We start from the raw sequence: 17802 nt of genomic DNA on the forward strand, positions 1-17802 counted from the left end.
ATTAGTTGGCCTGGAACTCACTATGTAGAGACAGCTGGCCTCAATCTCTCAGAGACCCCTTAAAGCCATGCGCCAAACACACACACACACACACACACCCACACCCAGGCAAGGTAGCTGGCCTCAATCTCTCAGAGACCCATTAAAGCCACACACACACACACACACACACACACACACACACACACAGGCAAGGTAGCTCACATCTCTAATTCCAACACTTGATAATGACTTCAAGGCTAGGCCAGGTTGCGTTACAGAGTGAGGACTTGTCTCAAAAACCCAAATTCATCATTATCATCATCTTATACTCATCAGTAAGAAAGTGGTTAAAAGCTACACGTGGTGGTGCATGCCTTTAATCCCAGCATTTGGGGCCAAGGGGCTTGGGGAGCTCCATGAGATCAAGGTCAGCCTGGTTTATACAGGTAGCTCTAGGCCAGATGAAAGTACAGGGAGATTGTCTCAAAAACAAAGTGGTTAACTATATCTAATGTTTAGACCATTAAACACTAGAAATCTATAAAATAAAATTTAAAAAAGGAGAGAGAAATCTGTATAAATTTGTAAGGAAGGTCTTTGTATAAAAAGTCTTCCAGACATGTTAAATACAAAAGCAAAACTGGGGAGAAAATTCATATAAATACAGTTGTGAAATGGCAAAATAGTATTATGTATACTCAAATATACATAAGCACAAAGTTCTGAGACAACATTATCAAACCATGAACGGTAGTGTCCTTTAATAAAATATATGTTGGAGTCACAAGGGACGTTTATGTCTACTCTATAAACTCCTCTACCATTAAATTTTTTTTCTTTACATTCAGATATCTTTGAATATTAAATATAAATTTTAAAATTAATCAAAGAGCAACTATAACCAAAAGCTTCATGTATCAATTTCTTTAAAATAAAGAACAGATGGGTGACTCAGACCATATATTGTTTCCAGAAAATACTTTCTTAGTAATTACATGGAACCACAAAATACTAAGTGGCAATCTTAGGTCTTAAACTCAGTATTTTTTTTAATTTGTTTAAATTAGTATAGAGAGAAGAGCAGGTTAACAAACTGTATATATACAGTGTCTATTAAGCTACAGAACAATTTCTTTGACCTTGACCACATCAACAGGAAGATTTTTAGGCCAGCCCTCTCCACGGCAGCAAACCAGGGAATACAAATGGCCTGAGCTGCTGAACTGTGTGTTATGTTGGCTTAAAAAAACCAATACTGGCAGAGTGCACTAAGAAGCAGCCAGCAGCATCACCACAGACTTAGCACATTTATAAGAAGCAAAGTGGGGGGTAAGTCCAATGTTGTTCTTATTTCTTTAAGTAACCAAGGCTGACTGGAGAATACTACTACATCAAATATGTATTTATCTATGTATCTGAGTGCAAGTTCAACTGAATCCAGTATTGCCAAAAAAGTTCCAATTAGTATAATGACATCAAATTTATATTTATATTCTGAAAGTATGCATGTATTCAAAAAAGGTAGTGATTACTAACCAAGAATTATTGTACAAAACTCTTTAACTTTTTTTTAATTAAAGTTTTTTTTAACTGTGTGTACAGATATCTGTCTGTGTGGGAGTATGTGCCTGTGAATACACTGCACAAGGAGGCTAGAAGAGGGCATCAGATCCCCTGGATCTGAAGTTACAGGAGGTTGTAAGATGCCCAATGTGGGTACTGGGAACTGAACTCAGGTCAACTACAAAAGCAGTATTCATTCTTAACTACTGAACCATCTCTCCAATCCCTTCTTTTTAACTTTTTTTTTTTTTTTTTTTTTTTTTTTTGAGACAGGGTCTCCCTGTAGCCCCAGCTGTCCTGGAACTCACTATGTAGACCAGGATGGCCTTGAACTCACAAAGATCCACCTCCCTCTGCCTCCCGAGTGCTGGGATTAAACGCATGCTCCACCACGCCCAGCACTTTTTTTTTTTTTAAGTAAAGATGTTCATTAACATTTATTTGAATGGCAACATTCTCTTGGACAGTTCTGTCTAAATTATACCCCAAAATTCTCTCAGAGTCATTAACATGCACAATTAGTACAGTCTAGACTAAGAGTAAGGAGAAAATGCTCCAGGCTGACAAGGTGGCTCAGTGGGTACAAATGCTTGCAGTGTAAGCACAGAGTTCACTTCTCACAACCACCCTTCCCCCACCTACACATTTGTAAGTAAAATTAAAGAAGAAAAAATGTTCTGCAGTGCTAAGCTAAAAAAATTTTTTTTAATCCTCCTGCTATGTAATCTGGGAATAAAAGGGTTTTTAAATTTGCATAGTGTAATAATAAAATAAAGAGATTACTTTAGGTAGCTTTTATGTTTATTTTCAAGACAGATACCTGGATATTCTGACCTCAAGAAAGAAGCAGTTACCTATGAAGTTTTATTTTTAAGGGTTTTTTTTTTCCAGTTTATTTTTGTGTGCATATGTGTGTGTCTGTGTGTGGGTATGTGCAAGTGAGTACAAGTGCCCGTAGAAGCCAGAGGTGTCGGATCCTCCAGGAGTGAGAGTTACAGTGAGTCATCTGACATGATGACTGCTGGAAATTGAATTCAGGTCTTCTGGAAGAGCAGTATGTGCTCTTAATCACTGAATCTCTCCAGCTCTACCTACAAAGTTTTTTCTTGTTTGTTCTTTTCTTTATGCAAATGCATGGTGTGTGGGGTCTATGTGTGTGCTGTACACATATTTGTGGGGGTGAGCTCACCCACGTGGGCATATGTGTAGGCCAGAGGTTGACATCAAGATGTCTTCCTCGGACAAAAGAAAATGAGGAAGAACCCAATAGAGGGATGCTTTTGGAAGCCCTTGTCAAGAAACTCCAATGGACTCTCATGTGAACATTTGAAAATTGCCCTGTTCTTTTTTCTAGTTCCCTGTCTAGAACTTGTAATGCTAATTATAATTACTCTTGCCTTTACTTCTCCTTCACATCTCCCATTCATGATTCAAGAACTGTCTTCTCCCCTTAGAGACAAAAGTCATGCAATTTGGAAGTCTTTTAGATAGACCCACTGAAGGGGTACTGCAATTGCCTCACCCTGCGTCCCTGTTCAGCATGGAAGAAGCCAGAGCGGTCTGTGTTCCTATTCCCTATTGGCAATTTGGTAACCCCTTCAGAGGATGCCGTGATAAGAATAGGAGGTAGGAATTGGCTAGGCAGGGTAAAAAGACCCCAAAGAAATGTAGCCAGTTTCTTGGCTAAAAGCCAAAATGTCCTTGGGCCTGTTAGCAACATACTCTGTTCCAAGGCCAAAAAGGTCAAATTTGTTGTGTGTTTTGTGCATCTAATCTTTAAAAGATGTTAGGGTTACCTCTTCAGAGGGAGGAATGTTGGCAGGGGAGGGAGTGGGCATGGATTTGATCAAAACACCTTATATGCATGTATGAAATTCTCAAAGTTTCTGTAAAAATTAAAAAAAAAAAAAGATGTCTTCCTCAATCATTTCACCACTTTTTTTTTTTTGAGACAGGGTCTTTTCAGTGAACCTGAAGCACACCATTTCAGCTAGGCTGGCTGACCAATGAGTCCCTAAGATCTACCTATCTCTGAGCCATCTCCCTAGCCCTTACCTAAAAAGTTTTATCAAGTAAAATTGTTACTTATCAGATACGCTGTCACTTCAAAATGCTTTTTAAAAATTATTTATTTTTATTTGTACAAGTGTTTTGATGGCCGGTATGCTCACTGGAATGCGTGTAGTACCCATGAAGGCCGGAAGAGGAAGACAGACTTACCATGTGGGTGCTGGGAACCAAACCGAGGTCCTCTAGAAGAACAGCAAGTGTTCTTATGCCCTGAAGCACCTCTCCAGCCCCTCAAATGTTTTAAATCAACTATTATAGAAATATATAAAAGGAAGTATATATATGTAGATTAAAAAAGAAAGCTGTTGCTGACTCAAGAATATTGCACATACCATGATGCAGGTACTATGTGAAAGATAACAAAGCAATCAATCCTTGTAACCTAGTACCTTAGAATTCAAGGGACATTTTCACCAATGTTTATAAAGCCAGGACCTTATTGTCTGTGTATATACAATATTATTGGTTAGTAATTCTTAAAACTATCTACCCAGTACTGTCCACTACTAATACAAGGCCCAGGTGGTGAGTATTTTATACTTTTTTTTTTTTGCATTCATAAAGGAGCATGGCTTAGTGCATTCATCCTCCAATACAGCCCAATATACTATCGCTGATCTGTAAATTTCCTTTGTGTATAAGAGGATGGGGGTGGAGATCACAGGGCTTGTACATGCCATGAGCATACTCTACCAAAGAGGTAAATCCCCAGCTTCTGTAAATCTTGATAACTTTCTAAAAAGCCAAAAGAGGAAAATGAATTTTAGTTGGGCTTGGTAAAACATGCCTATAATCCTCAGGAAGACAACACAGGAAGACTTCCGTGAGTTGGGAAGTCAGACCTGGGTTACAGAGCAAGACCCTGGGTGGGGGAGAAAAAGAAAGGAGTTTTAGCCCATCAATGGGGGGGGAGGAGCATGGGGATATACAAGTCTTAAATAAAAATATTAGCAACATAAAGCTTGGAAACTGAGTGCAATGTTACCATGAGACTCCAAAGAGAACAAACGGCCACCCTCTCACAGCATCACATGTTGTCTAAATCTCAATCCACAATAACACTTTACATATCTCACCTATACAAGATCCCCTACCTTCCATTTTGAAAAGCTCTTCAACGGTCTGAAGAGAAATGAGGTAAATATACACACATACAAAAGCAAAGTATAGACATACTCTATAGTAATAGGCGTCATCATGCATTAAAACTATGGAACCACTAATAAATACCAAAACTGCTTTGGTCTCTTTTGTGGTTTGGTTTTAAGGCAAAAGTTTAAGCTGAGAGCAAACATAAAGTACTTAGAACACACCAGGCACACCACGGAAGTGGCAATTACTTCATCACCCAATTCTTCCATGAACTACAGCCTAACGTAATCTAGCATAAATCTGTCACCAAAACCTTATTTTACGTTCCCTGCTGTCACTTGTCTCTGGGAACTCCAGATGTTTTCACAAACCCATCTCTCAACAGGCCTTCCATATAACTTTTAGAGATAAACCACCAAAAAATTGGTATAAGACAGTGGTCACTTGCCAGAAGACACTCCAACAAAGGGCTTTCACATTCATTTTAACAAGAGAATCGGTGTGTTGTAGATACTCACCAGGAAGTAAATAATAACAAAACTACTATTTATTGGCCACTACTGTCTGGCCTTTCCTTGAAAGCTTTATATAATTTCACAAGGCAGGGTTTGAATCCAATTCTTACTCGCTCTATAAAACCATATCACTTAACAGCTATGTGACTTTAAGAAGTCACCTAATTCTGTTAACTAGTATTCACCCATAAAATGGAAAGAGTAAAACCTGTCTCATCTATTTCATAGAGAATATTCCAAATCATATGAGATAAAAGACACAAAACTTTTCTATAGCACTTTAAAACTACACAATGGGTTGACATCTTTACAGCATCTTTAAAACTGCACAAGCAGGTGGAGAAACAGCTCAGAAGGTAAGGGCATTTGCTGTACAATCATAAGGACAAGAGTTTGGATCCCAGCACCCATGTAAGAATCTGAGCATCCCACAAACACCAAACTCCAGATCCAAGGGATCCAACACCTTCTTCTGACCTCCAGGCATGTACAAGTGCATGCACCCACACACGTGCACATACACACACAAATAAATAAAAATGAACCTTAAAAAAAAAGTTTACAGGCCAATGAGATGACGCAGCATGTAAAGATGCTTACCCTGGGAGAGTCTGACAATCTAACTTCGATCCCAGGGACAATTCCTGAAAGTTGTCTTCTGATCTTCACAGGTGTACACCCATACACACACATATACAAACACACACACAAATAAATATGTAATTTTAAAGCTATTTGTAAAAAAAAAAAAAAAAAAAAAGAAAAGTTTTACAAACTAAAAAAATGGCAGAGAAAGAGGAAAGAGGAAAAAAACTTGAAGGGGAGGTGAGAGTGATTTTTCTTTGGTTTGGTTTTTGTTTCCCTTTAAAGCAGGCTGAGGGCCATGTCAGAGAACAAAACTACGTGATTTTATATAGGATTTCTCTATCCCTTGCACTGTGATAACAGAATGTGGACCACAACTTGTCTGCCACTTTGCCAAGAATACAGACCTAAGTATACATCTTTGACTTCCACAGACTTGGGAGTTAGTTAAAATGTAAAGGCTGAGCTCTTTTTTTTTTTTTTTTTTTTTTTTTTTTTTTTTTTTTTAAAAAAATTCCCTGTAGGCCCAGCTGGCCCGAAACTCACTATGTAGACCAGGCTGGCCTTGAACTCACAGAGATCCACCTGCCTCTGCCCCCAAGTACTGGGATTAAAGGCGTGCGCCACCACGCCCAGCAGCTGAGCTCATTTTTAAAAGTTCAGTTTATGGGACTGGAGAGATGGCTGAGCGGTTAAGAGCATTGACTGCTCTTGCAGAAGACCGGGGTTCAATTCCCAGCACCCATATGGCAGCTATGAACCGTCCTTAATTCCAGTTCCAGAGGAATCCGAAGCCCTCTTCTGACCTCCGCGTCATTGTAGGACACGGGTGCCCTCACATACATGCAGGCAATATACTCAATACACATAAAATAAAAATAATAAAATAGGGTGGGGCGTGGTGGTGCATGCCTTTAATCCCAGCACTTGGGAGGCAGAGGCGTGGAGCTCTGTGAGTTCAAGGCCAGCCTGGTCTACATAGTGAGTTCCAGGACAGCTGGGGCTACAGGGAGACCCTGTCTCAAAAAGACCAAAAATATTATTATTAATAATAATCCCTCCTACTTTTATGAGTTCTTTCTCACTTATCCCTAATAAGTTTATGTTTGCTCTGCTCAAAAAGTTATTCTCCAGGCATAGCAGCACAGGTGTATAATCTCACATGTAGAAAGTAGGTGCCCAAGTCAGTCTTAGCTACAAGCAAGCTCAAGGCCACCTTGTCTCCAAACCAAAATAATAATGATAAAATCAATCAATCAGTCAAAGGGCATGGTAGCACAGGCCTATAGTCCCAGCACTGCAGAGACAGGCAGATCTCTGTGAGATTGACGCAGCTTGGTCTACACAGCCAATGCCAGGCCAGCTGGGGCAACAGGGAAGCCCTGTTTCAAAAAAAAAAAAAAAAAAAAAAAAGAAATTCGATGTTTCATTTTTCCCTGATAACAACAGTACACCTGTGATCCCCAAATTCAACTGTTGAGAAGGTGCTCACAGCAAGTTTGAAGTCAGCCTGGGCTATGTGGTGAGGTCTAGACCAACCTCAGACACATAGCAAGACCTTGTTCAAAACGAACAAACAAACAAACAAAAAACCACAGGAGAGGGGGTTGGCAGTGTAACTCAGTGGTGGTACAGGGCTTGCATATACAAGGCTCTGGGTCTGATCTCCAGTAACACACACACACACACACACACACTTTTTTTGAGACAGGGGCTTACTATGTATCCAAGGCTGGCCCCAAACTAACACTGTACCCAAGGCTAGCCTCTAACTTGCAATCCTTCTGCCTCAGCCTCTTGAGTGTCAGGGTTATAGACATGCACTATTATGCCCAGCCAAATAATTTTTTTTTAATTTAGCTTTCCTGATCTACTTAGTTTCAGAGCAGCCTGTGCTACAGAGTGAGACTCTGACAAAAACAAACAAAAAGTTTAAATTTCATAACAATTAGTGGCCAAAGACAACTGCCAAGTATGGTGGTACTTTTGATTCAGCACTTAGAAGGTATAGGCAGGAGAATGGTTGGAGAGTTCAAGACCAGTTTAGAAGCATGGTATGGGTACATACCTGTTATCTCAGCACTTAGGAGGTAGAGACAGGAGGATCAGGAGTTCAAGGCCAGGATCAATCTCAAATTATACACAAGTCCAGGCCAGCTTGAGACTCTATCCCAAACAAGCAAACAATACCACCCTGAGTTAACAGAAAGACCCTTTTTCAATAAACAAAAAACAATCAGTGATCACTATAGTAGGTCACTAAATCCTTCTAGATTATCATTTCAACTTGGGGTGTCCATATCCTCATTCTATAAAAATTTTTAAATGAACTATAGATACAAAGAGAAAAGTCAGATGATTTAAAATGATGAACTCAAGGAAAATTTTATTATTCAAAATTTCACAATTCCTGGTTAATTTTTATTATTATTTTCAGGAAATGAGAAGGAAGTGAAATTAAAATAAAATCATTCAACTGTTGAGGTTTATGCCCAGTATTATAAAGAGGACACAGTATGAAGGTACACACCTGTAATCTGCATGAGGGAGGCTGAGGCAGGAGGACTGCCAAAAGTTCAAGGCCAGCCTAGTCTACATAGCAAGGCTTCGTCTCAAACAACAAAAAGACAAGTATACATTCAAGCCAAGATTACTAGCACAAAACATCAGCTCACCAAAAAGTTTCAAGTAAAAGTCCAGAGGTCATATAACCCCTCATTGTTTCATTCCAAAAGGTGGCTTATGATTTTATTCCTTCTAACCTACATTCCCAAAAATACTTTTGGCAAAGCAAATTATTGTAACACCTTATTTACATATTATTAAAAATGAAAAAAAAAGTTATTTTTCACCAAAAGAAAAAAAATAAACTGATAATCTATGATATACTTATCTAACTTAATTAAAACCTTCATGTATAGCTGGGCATGGTGGCACATACCCTTAATTCCAGCACTCAGGAGGCAGAGGCAGGCAGATCTTTGTGAGTTTCAAACCAGCTCTACAAAGCAAGTTCCAGGCCAGCTGGTGCTACAGGGAGACCCTGTCTAAAAAAGAAAAAAAAAAGAAAAAAAAACCTTCATGTAGGGATGGCAAGGAGGGTCAGTGAGTAAAGGAGCTTGCTGTGCAAGTCTGACAACAGGAGTTCAATTCTAGTTCAATTCTATGTGGAAGGAGAAAACCAACTCCCAAAAGTTGTCCTCTAGGGCTGGAGAGATGGCTCAGCAATTAAGAGTACTGGCTGCTCTAGCAGAGGACCCAGGTTTGATTCCTAGCATCCACATGGTGGCTAACAACAGTCTGTAACTCCAGTTCCAGGGATTCCTACTGGCCATAATCTGGCCTCTGCAGGCACTGCACCATGTGGTGAACATATATATGTAGGCAATATACTCATATATATAAAAATAAATTTTTAAAAATTGTCTTCTGACCTTCACATGCACCTGCACTCACATACATCATACATACATACATACAAAATAATTTTTTTTTTGGTCTTTTTTTAAGATAAGGTCTCCCTGTAGCCCCAGCTGGCCTAGAACTCACTATGTAGACAAAGCTGGCCTTGAACTCAGAGATCCGCCTGCCTTTGCCTCCCAAGTGCTGGGATTAAAGGTGTGCACATAAGACTTATTTTTATTTATGTGTATGTATGTATGTCTATGTGTGAGTATACATGTGTGGGGCCTGAAGAGTCAGGAAGAGGGCATAGGAGCCCCTGGTGCTACAGTTATAGGAAGTTGTAAGCTGCCTGACACAGGTGCTGGGAATTGAACTCAGGTCCTCTACAAGAGCAACAAGTGCTCTTAACCACTCAGCCATCTTTCCAGACCCATGTCAAACCTTTTATATACAGATTTATATGCTAATACTTCAGTATTACAAACTCAGGACAATGGGTTTTTTTCTTTTTTTTTCTTCAGTTTTTTGAGAGTCTTGCTACATAGCCCTGGCTAGCTGAGTACTACATAGCATAGGCTGACCTCAAACACACAGCAATCCTCCTGCTTCAGCTTCCTTGGACTGAGATTACAGGCATGCACCACCCAGCAAGACAGTGATTACTATGAGTTCTATGACCTAAATTTTTTTCACATAAGTATCAAATGTTATTTCTACTAAGGAGTTTTTTAACTTTTCAGGTGATCCTACAGATTGAACTGAGAACCTTGTACAAGCTAAGCAAGTGTTCTACCACTGAGCTACTACATCCTCAGTACAAGGAGGAACTTTTAGATTTAATTAATTTACTCATTCAATCAGTATCTGCCATGTTTCTAAACAGTAGTACCTAACTGTGAATAATCTGAGCACCCTAGGAAGGTCAGGATTAGCAGTGTGAAGATATTTTGGTTTGTATCTAAGGAAACAAAAGTGGGTGTAACTAGAGGCTTAGAAAAATAGTTCAGTGATCGAGCACTTGCTTAGCATTTAGCATCCCTAGGTTTAATCTCTAACTACTGTTTGAAGGAAAAAAAAAAAAAAAAAGAAAGGAAAAAAGCCAGGGTGCTACTGGCATCTAGTGGGCAAAAGCCAGGGATGCTGCCTAACATCCTACCATGTACAGGACAGACTCCACCACCACATACAGAGCAAAGAATTACCCAACCCAAAATATCACTACTGCTCAGGCTACAAAACCCTGATCTATAAAAAGCTGTCTTGTTTATATGTATTGGGGGGGGGGTGCTGAAGTTAGAAGGCAAGTTTCAGGAGTTCTCTGCTCCCACCATATACGTTCTAGGGATGGAATACAGATTGTTAGGCTTGGCTTGGCAGAAAGCATCTTTATCTGCTAAGCCAACTCCCCAGCCCCTAGAAAAATCTTTAAATACCCATCTGTCTAAAGTACAGTACTTACTTTACCTTTATCTCTCATACTATTTGTTCGTTCCATTCTTTCCACACTAGTCTTTGGCTACCCTTACACTTCTTATCCATCAGCTCCAACTTCCAAACTTGTCAATAAAATCTTTATTATCTGAGTTACCCAGATTTAAAACATTGGTGTTAAACTTTGACACATCTCTGTTTTTAATAATAGTGATGAAAGCAGGTAAGAAACACTGTACTCTTTTTTTTTTTTTTTTTTTTAGACAGGGTTTCATTGTGTAGCCCTGGCTAGTCTAGAACTTGCTGTGTGGAATAGGCTGGTCTTGAACTCATCTAGATCTACCTGCCTCTGCCTCCCAAGTGCTGGAGTTAAAGGTGTGTGCCACAACACTTGGCCCATAATGAACTCTTAATATGTTCAACACACTATTCTAAGTGCTTTCATATAATAACACACAAAGCTGGGTACCCTTAAAATCCCCATTTCACAAATACAGAACCCAAGGTATAACTTGCCCAAAGTCACATAGGTAAATAAGCAGAGGAGTCAGGTTTCAGGTAGAAAGGCTTCAGAGCTCATCCCTCAACATCTTCAAAATGAACTCTTCTTTCATCTTCTAGGCAGAATCATCAAGTTCTTTAAGTTCCTGAAGTTAGGGACTCATATTCACAACATCTCAGAGCCCAAGCAGTACTCAAAAAAACTTGTTTACTAAACAAAATGCCCCTTGAGCTTAGCCCCTCCTATTTTCACTGCTTCTAATTCACTGCCTTCAAAGCCAACATTTCAGTATTATATTTCATAATTGGGTTTATTGGCAGATCTTATAAACTATGGACAATCAACTAAACTGAGAAAATTTTTCTGACAGATTTTCCCATATAGCCCAGTCTCCTCCAATCTATTTAAAGTTTTGTTCCTACTACTTACAATTAGAATCACAAATCTGTAAAGTTAAAAGGCATCACTTTTCACAGATAAAAGATAGACTCTGGATGTACGTGCCCATAATTCCAGCATTTGAGAGGCTGAGTAAGGAGGACTGTGGCAGTTTAAGGCCAGCGTGTGCTACCCTGAGAGATGCTGCTTTAATAAGGAAAAAAAAAAAAGTAAGAAAGAAACCCAAAGAACTTCTCTTCCAATTTTTGCTGTAGTACTTTCCAGGGTTTTTTTCTTTTTTTACAGTTCATAAGCCTCCTTCACACCTGATAAATGTCTCCTTACTATCCATCAATAATATTTCCATTGTTTCTGTTGAAGTTTCTCCTGTCCAGCCTGCTCCTTTTTCCTGCTCCATAGATTCAAATCCTGTTCATCCTTCAAAATCTCTTCCTATTCCAATCTTCCTGACTTCTTCCTCCTTTGAAAATCTTGTGTCCTGAATAAGATACTACAGGAAGAGGATCACTGTTGCCCACCAGGCCAAGTTTAGTACATAGTAACACGTCCCATAAAGCAAAGCTTTATTGGATGATTTCTTTCCCCAAAAACTATTAATCCTTCTTTTTTTTCTATGATTTAGAAAGTGATTTCAATAGAGACTAACCCACATAGCACCTACATAAAATATTCACATACCTTGAAGAGCTGCTCAAGCATGTTTAACAGGAGGCATGTAAAACCAGGATGATCCCATCTCCTCCTTTAAGAAACAACTCAAGTCTATCCAGTAGTGCAAATGCAGAACTCTGGCACAACTCACCCAGTAGCCATAAATCCTTGGGGTCAGCTCACTCTCTGTACCCTGCCATCTATCATCACTTCCTCTAAAACTCTATTTTTAATGATTAGTTCACAAATCTTTCCCTTCTCTTTCCCCAAATCACGTAGTAAAGGACAGTCTGCTTCTTTAACACGCACCCCCTTCTTTTCTTCTATGAATTTTCTATGAAAACTCCAGTTTGCTGCCACTCATACAATTTCAATCATCCAGTCCTTTCTATAGAAGTCATATCTGTATCTCCAGACTCTCTCAGGTCTAAGGACATCTTTTTTTTTTCCTCCTCTGTTCTTCCCTCTTCTAGAAAAGTGTTCTCAAATTAATGTATTTTATGGAGGTACAAAATGATCTACTTGGCTTTGAGAATAAAAATTAATGCTCATACTTATTTTTTCTTTTATTTCTTTTTGCTGCTGGGGACTGAATTTGGGGCTTTAGTCATGCTAAGTGTGTACTCCGCCACACATTTACAAAGCCCTGTACTTATCTTTCCAGCTTATCCTTTCTTCTATTTCTGTGTTTGTAAATTATGGTAGTAGCTCATGTATATAATCAATAAAGGCATAAATTATTAGAGCAGATGCCCCAATTTTTTATTGATTTAGAGTGTTTGACCAAAGAGTTTATAGACATTGGACCAGCGAGATGGCTTAACAGGTAAAGGCACTTGCCTCCAAGCCTGATGACCTGAGTTCAATCCCTGGGACCCACCCACATTGTGGAAGGTGAGAACCGATCCCTACAAGTTGTCCTAGACTCCATATGCATGCACACACACACACACCTATACACAAATAATGTAATAAAAAGTTTAGAGACAGCTCTTCTGAAAACATGAGAATAACTAAGTTCCAGGCTACTTAGAGAGCATGTGCACATATGTATGCAGACACACGTACACGCAAATGTGGCTCAAAGAAAAACACTCGTTGATATCCATATGGAAGCCCTTACCATGCCTACCAATTATAACTCTGCCAGCCATCTCAGAATCCTGTGTCCTACTCACATACGCAAAACAGGACAGCCTGGCGAAGCCCTTTATTTCTAGTTTGGGGAAAATATTTTGTGGAAAGTGAAGAGATACTAAGAAGGGCCTATATAGGGCACCGTTCACAGTTCACCATTCTGACACCATTCACTGCCTGACTTAATACACATATCGAATATGCCACAATCACCTAAGATTCATTACCTATTTCCCAATTCCTTAGGGCACAACTCCTGTGGCCTGCCGATAACCGGTTTATCCTCCCACCTCCCGAACCTGCACACCAGCCTTCATCTTTCCCTCCCCAGGGATACCATCCACTATTCCACAAGCCGCCCAGTCCGGTCCCAGGACAGAAGACAATCTAGCCCGCGCCTCTAAGACCCCTGCATGCTTCCCTGTCCTCCGCCCCCAGAAGCTGCCTGCCAGGCTGGAGCGCGGAGCCGGGCGGGGGGAGGGGTGTGCCTCGCCTCCGGTGACTGGCCCAGATGGCAGCAGATTCCGCCCCCACTCGCAGGCACCCCTCCAGCCTTCACCCCCAGAGGACTGCCCGTCCGCCGCGTCACCCGCCCCCACCCCCACCCCCGCCTCCCCCACGCCCTCCGCCGGCGCAGGACACACTCACCATGCTGGGTGAAGACATTGAAGCCGGCGTCTGCGGTGCGCCCCACCGGGTCCCGCCTGCGGCCCGAGGGCCTGGCTGCACTGCTACCCCGGATCCCGCGCGGCTGGAGCCCCGGAGCCTCCCCGACGCGGCCCACCTGCTGCCCCATCCCGGTGCTCGCGTACTCCCGCGCCCCCGCCGACCCCTGATCACATTCCTCCTCCGCTCCGGCCTCGGGGCTCCCGGCGCCGCTCGGGTCTCTCCTGCCCAGCCCAGGCCTCCAGGGGCCGAGTCGCCGGCCGCTCCACACGCGGACTCCTCACAGCCGCCGCCGCGCTACCTATGGGCGACTCACAGACACTCCTTCTCCCCCCTCCTCCGGCGGCTCAGAGCTCCAGCCGCCGCCGCCATCTTTAAACCACCGAGCACTGGGCAAGCGTGGGACAGAGCGTCTCCACGCCCCCCTCCACCTCCGCTACTCGGTGGGGGGAGCTCCGGCTGGCCCCGCCCCGCGCCGCGCCCCGCAGGGCGGAGGCCACGGCCCACCACTCCACCACTGGGGCCGTCGGGGGCTTTGCAGTGCCTGCGCGCGCGCACACGCAAACACACACACACACACGCGTCCGAACCCGACACACACACACACACACACACACACACACACACACACACACGTCCGAACCCGCCAGCCCTTGCCAACTTTCACCTACGTTCGGCTCTTCACGTAAGCGTTTTGGGATGCCTGCTACCGGAATCTCCCGTGCCCCACCTCCATCTGTCAAGTCAGTGGAGGGCTGAGTGCCCACCACGTGCACAGCTCAGTAGCAAACACAGCTGAGGCTTGTGAATCCTGTGCTTCCCTGCTCTCCATTTGAGGATTCCTTCAAATACACTTAGCAGCAGGCATAAAGCCAGATTTAAATGCTATAAAATTCACAAGGAGATGGTAACGTGCTGGGTTATTACATTTTAATTTTGGGAATTGTTTCTGGATGTTAAGTTGCAGTCACCTAGATTTGTGTGCACTCTTATTGGCAAAACTGGTGTAGCCCTATTCCTCATGTTGCTATGAATTCCTCTTTTGGAGGGGGAAAGAGGAACAGAGTCTCACCATGCAGGCCTGGCTGGCCTGGAAATCGCTATGTAGACCAGGCTCACCTCCAACTCACAGAGATCGGGGTGCCTCTGCCTCCCAAGTGCTGAGATTAAAGGTGTGCACCACCACCACGCCCGGCCTCCAAGAACTCTTACTGAATTTCTTTACTGCCTATCTAGCCGAGCATGTTTCTGTTTCCTTTAAAATGCTTGACTGTAAAGATAATCTTCCCACTGGCATGTTTTTCTCACTGTGCACGTGGTCAGGCCTTGCATTGATGACAAGGACAAATAACTTTGACCTTGTTTCTGAGTCAGAACTTACTCACCTTTAACGTATGTAGTCTAAAGAGTGACACCAGCAGAAGAAAAGTAATTTTTGTATGCACACACCCTACATGCCATTGACTCACCATCCCACCCTGCCATGCTGTTCTTGCATTGTATTATTGAGCTAGTTCTCTACATTCTCAAACTTGATGATGCTTGTTTCCTTTGGCTTTCTTGTTTGTTTTATTAAAAAAAAAAGTATCAGGTACTGGAGCCTGGAGAGATGGCTCAGCAGTTAAGAGCACTGATTACTTGTCCAGAGTACCCAAGTTGGGTTCCCAGCACCAACATCAGGTGGTACACAGTGCCTGTAACTCCAGCTCCAGGATCCAATACCTCTAGCTTCCACAGGCACTTCCATTCACATGCCCTTACCTACACCGAGACACATATATACCCATAATTTTAATTTTTTTTATTTTAAAGTGTCAGTTACTGGACATACCACTTGAAATTTTGCTTTAAATTCGGGCTGGAGCATTGCGTAGAGTGAACAAAACAAGCACTGGGAGGCTAAGAGTTGGTAACATAGGTGTATGTAGTTCTTGCATGTGCTTCATAGTACTAAGCTAACATGTGTATGTGCTCAAGTGTGTGTGTGTGTGTGTGTGTGTGTGTGTGTGTGTGTGTGTGTTCTTACTGGTTCTTACTGCCTTAGAGGTTTTATATTCGATTGCCTTTAACATTAGAAAGTAACCTTCAACTACTGAAAATGGATTAAATTATTGGATAAAATTATGAATGGTAATAATATTCAAATGCAAACTATTAAACACTGATCTGGATTGCATGAGGTTTCTTTTTAACTTTTTTCTCCATTTATTCACTTATATCTTGATTAATATGTATTGAACACTTTCAAAATGCTGTGTACTGAGAACACAAGATGGAATAAGACAGATGGGAACTAAGTACTTATAATAGTCACATTGTACCATAGTCACTTGATTCGTGTGTGTGTGTGTGTGTGTGTGTGTGTGTGTGTTGCTGAGAAATGAACTCAGGGCCTTGAATGCTAAGCAAGTACTCTACCACTGAGCTACAAATTCCAACATAGATATTCACTATTACAAGAACACTATGGGGGACAGTAGGGAGATTCCAGTGAGTAAAAGTGCTTGCCACATAAGTCTGACAACCTGAGTTTGGATCCCCAGAACTCACAGGAAAAGCTACTAGCAATACTGAAAAGCCAGACACACATTAGCACAAGCTCTGTAATCCCAGCCGATTCACAGGAAGATGGGAGACAGAAACAGAAGAATCTCCAGAAGCTTGCAGACTTGGCTCACATGCCCAGGGGTGAAGACACCCCTGTCTCAAGGCAGAGAAGATGAGAACTGACAAAGTTGTCCTGTGACTGCCACAATCCTGTGCACACAACACATGCACACGCACACACACACACAAAAGACCACTGTGAAATTGTTCCATCCAGGGTGTGGCCAAATACAACTGAATTTAGCCCCAATGGGAAAAGAAGCACTAGGTTTTAGCACCAGATAGAATATGAATTTTCAGGACTGGAGAGATGGCTCAGTGGTTAAAAGCCCTGGCTGTTATTGCAGAGAACCCAGGTTTGATTCCCAGCACCCACATGGCAGCTGATAACCATCCGTAGTGCCAGTTCTGGGGGAATCCAACGCCTTCTTCTGACCTCCACAGGCATTACGTGACATGGGTACACTTACACAAGCAGGCAATATACTCATATACACATAAAAATAACAAGCTGGGCATGACCACACCTTTAATCCCAGCAGTCGGGAGGCAGAGGCAGGCGGATTTCTGTGACTTCGAGGCCAGCCTGGTCTACATAGTGAGTTCCAGGACAGCTGGGGCTACAGGGAGACCCTGTTTCATTAGATTTGTATCTCTCATTCTATAAAAAACAACTTTCCTGGGCTTGGTGGCTCATGCCTTTAATCCCAGCACTTGGAAGGCAGAGGCAAGCAGATCTTTGTGAGTTTGAGGCCAGCCTGATCTACATAGACAGTTCCAGGCCAGATGAGACTATAGGGAAACCCTGTCTCAAAAAGATCAAAAAAAAAATTTTAAATTTTTAAAAATATGAATTTTCATTTATATCAAGGTATTTTCCTGTGTTTACAATACATTTGGGGTGGGGGGAGTGGTGCTGCTGCACTCTTGCAATTCTAACAGTCCATATGCTGAGGCAAGAGGATCACAAGTTCAAGGTCAGCCCAGTCTACATAATGAAACCCTGCCTCAAAACAAACAAAATAAGCAAACAAAAATAACTTTTCCCCACCTGTAGATTCATATTTCCAACTGTTAGGAAAAATGAAATGGGGATCACTTGAGTCCATGATTTGGGGCCAGTCTGGGCAACATAGCAAGATGCTGTTTCAAAATAAATAAAACAGTATTTTCTTCTCTTTAACTCACAAAATGGCT

At 41.9% G+C, this 17802-nt stretch overlaps 1 protein-coding gene across 2 annotated transcripts in view; it reads right to left on the reverse strand.

Moving 5' to 3' along the window:
• The window catches only part of Abl2 (ABL proto-oncogene 2, non-receptor tyrosine kinase), a 129524-nt gene extending 115147 nt beyond the window's left edge, over positions 1-14377 (reverse strand). Inside the window, exon 1 of one of the 2 annotated variants that reach the window (XM_029560180.1) lies at positions 13981-14376. In XM_029560180.1, the coding sequence (XP_029416040.1) occupies positions 13981-14128 (148 nt within the window). In that variant the 5' untranslated portion in view covers positions 14129-14376. Of the gene's footprint in view, positions 1-13980 lie in introns of both variants that reach the window. The other variant, XM_029560178.1, reaches the window with a different exon arrangement.
• Between the last annotated feature and the right edge of the window lie 3425 nt (positions 14378-17802).

Source organism: Nannospalax galili, unplaced genomic scaffold (genome assembly GCF_000622305.1).
Source record: "Nannospalax galili isolate Female #2095 unplaced genomic scaffold, S.galili_v1.0 scaffold429, whole genome shotgun sequence".
Lineage (NCBI taxonomy): Eukaryota > Metazoa > Chordata > Mammalia > Rodentia > Spalacidae > Nannospalax > Nannospalax galili.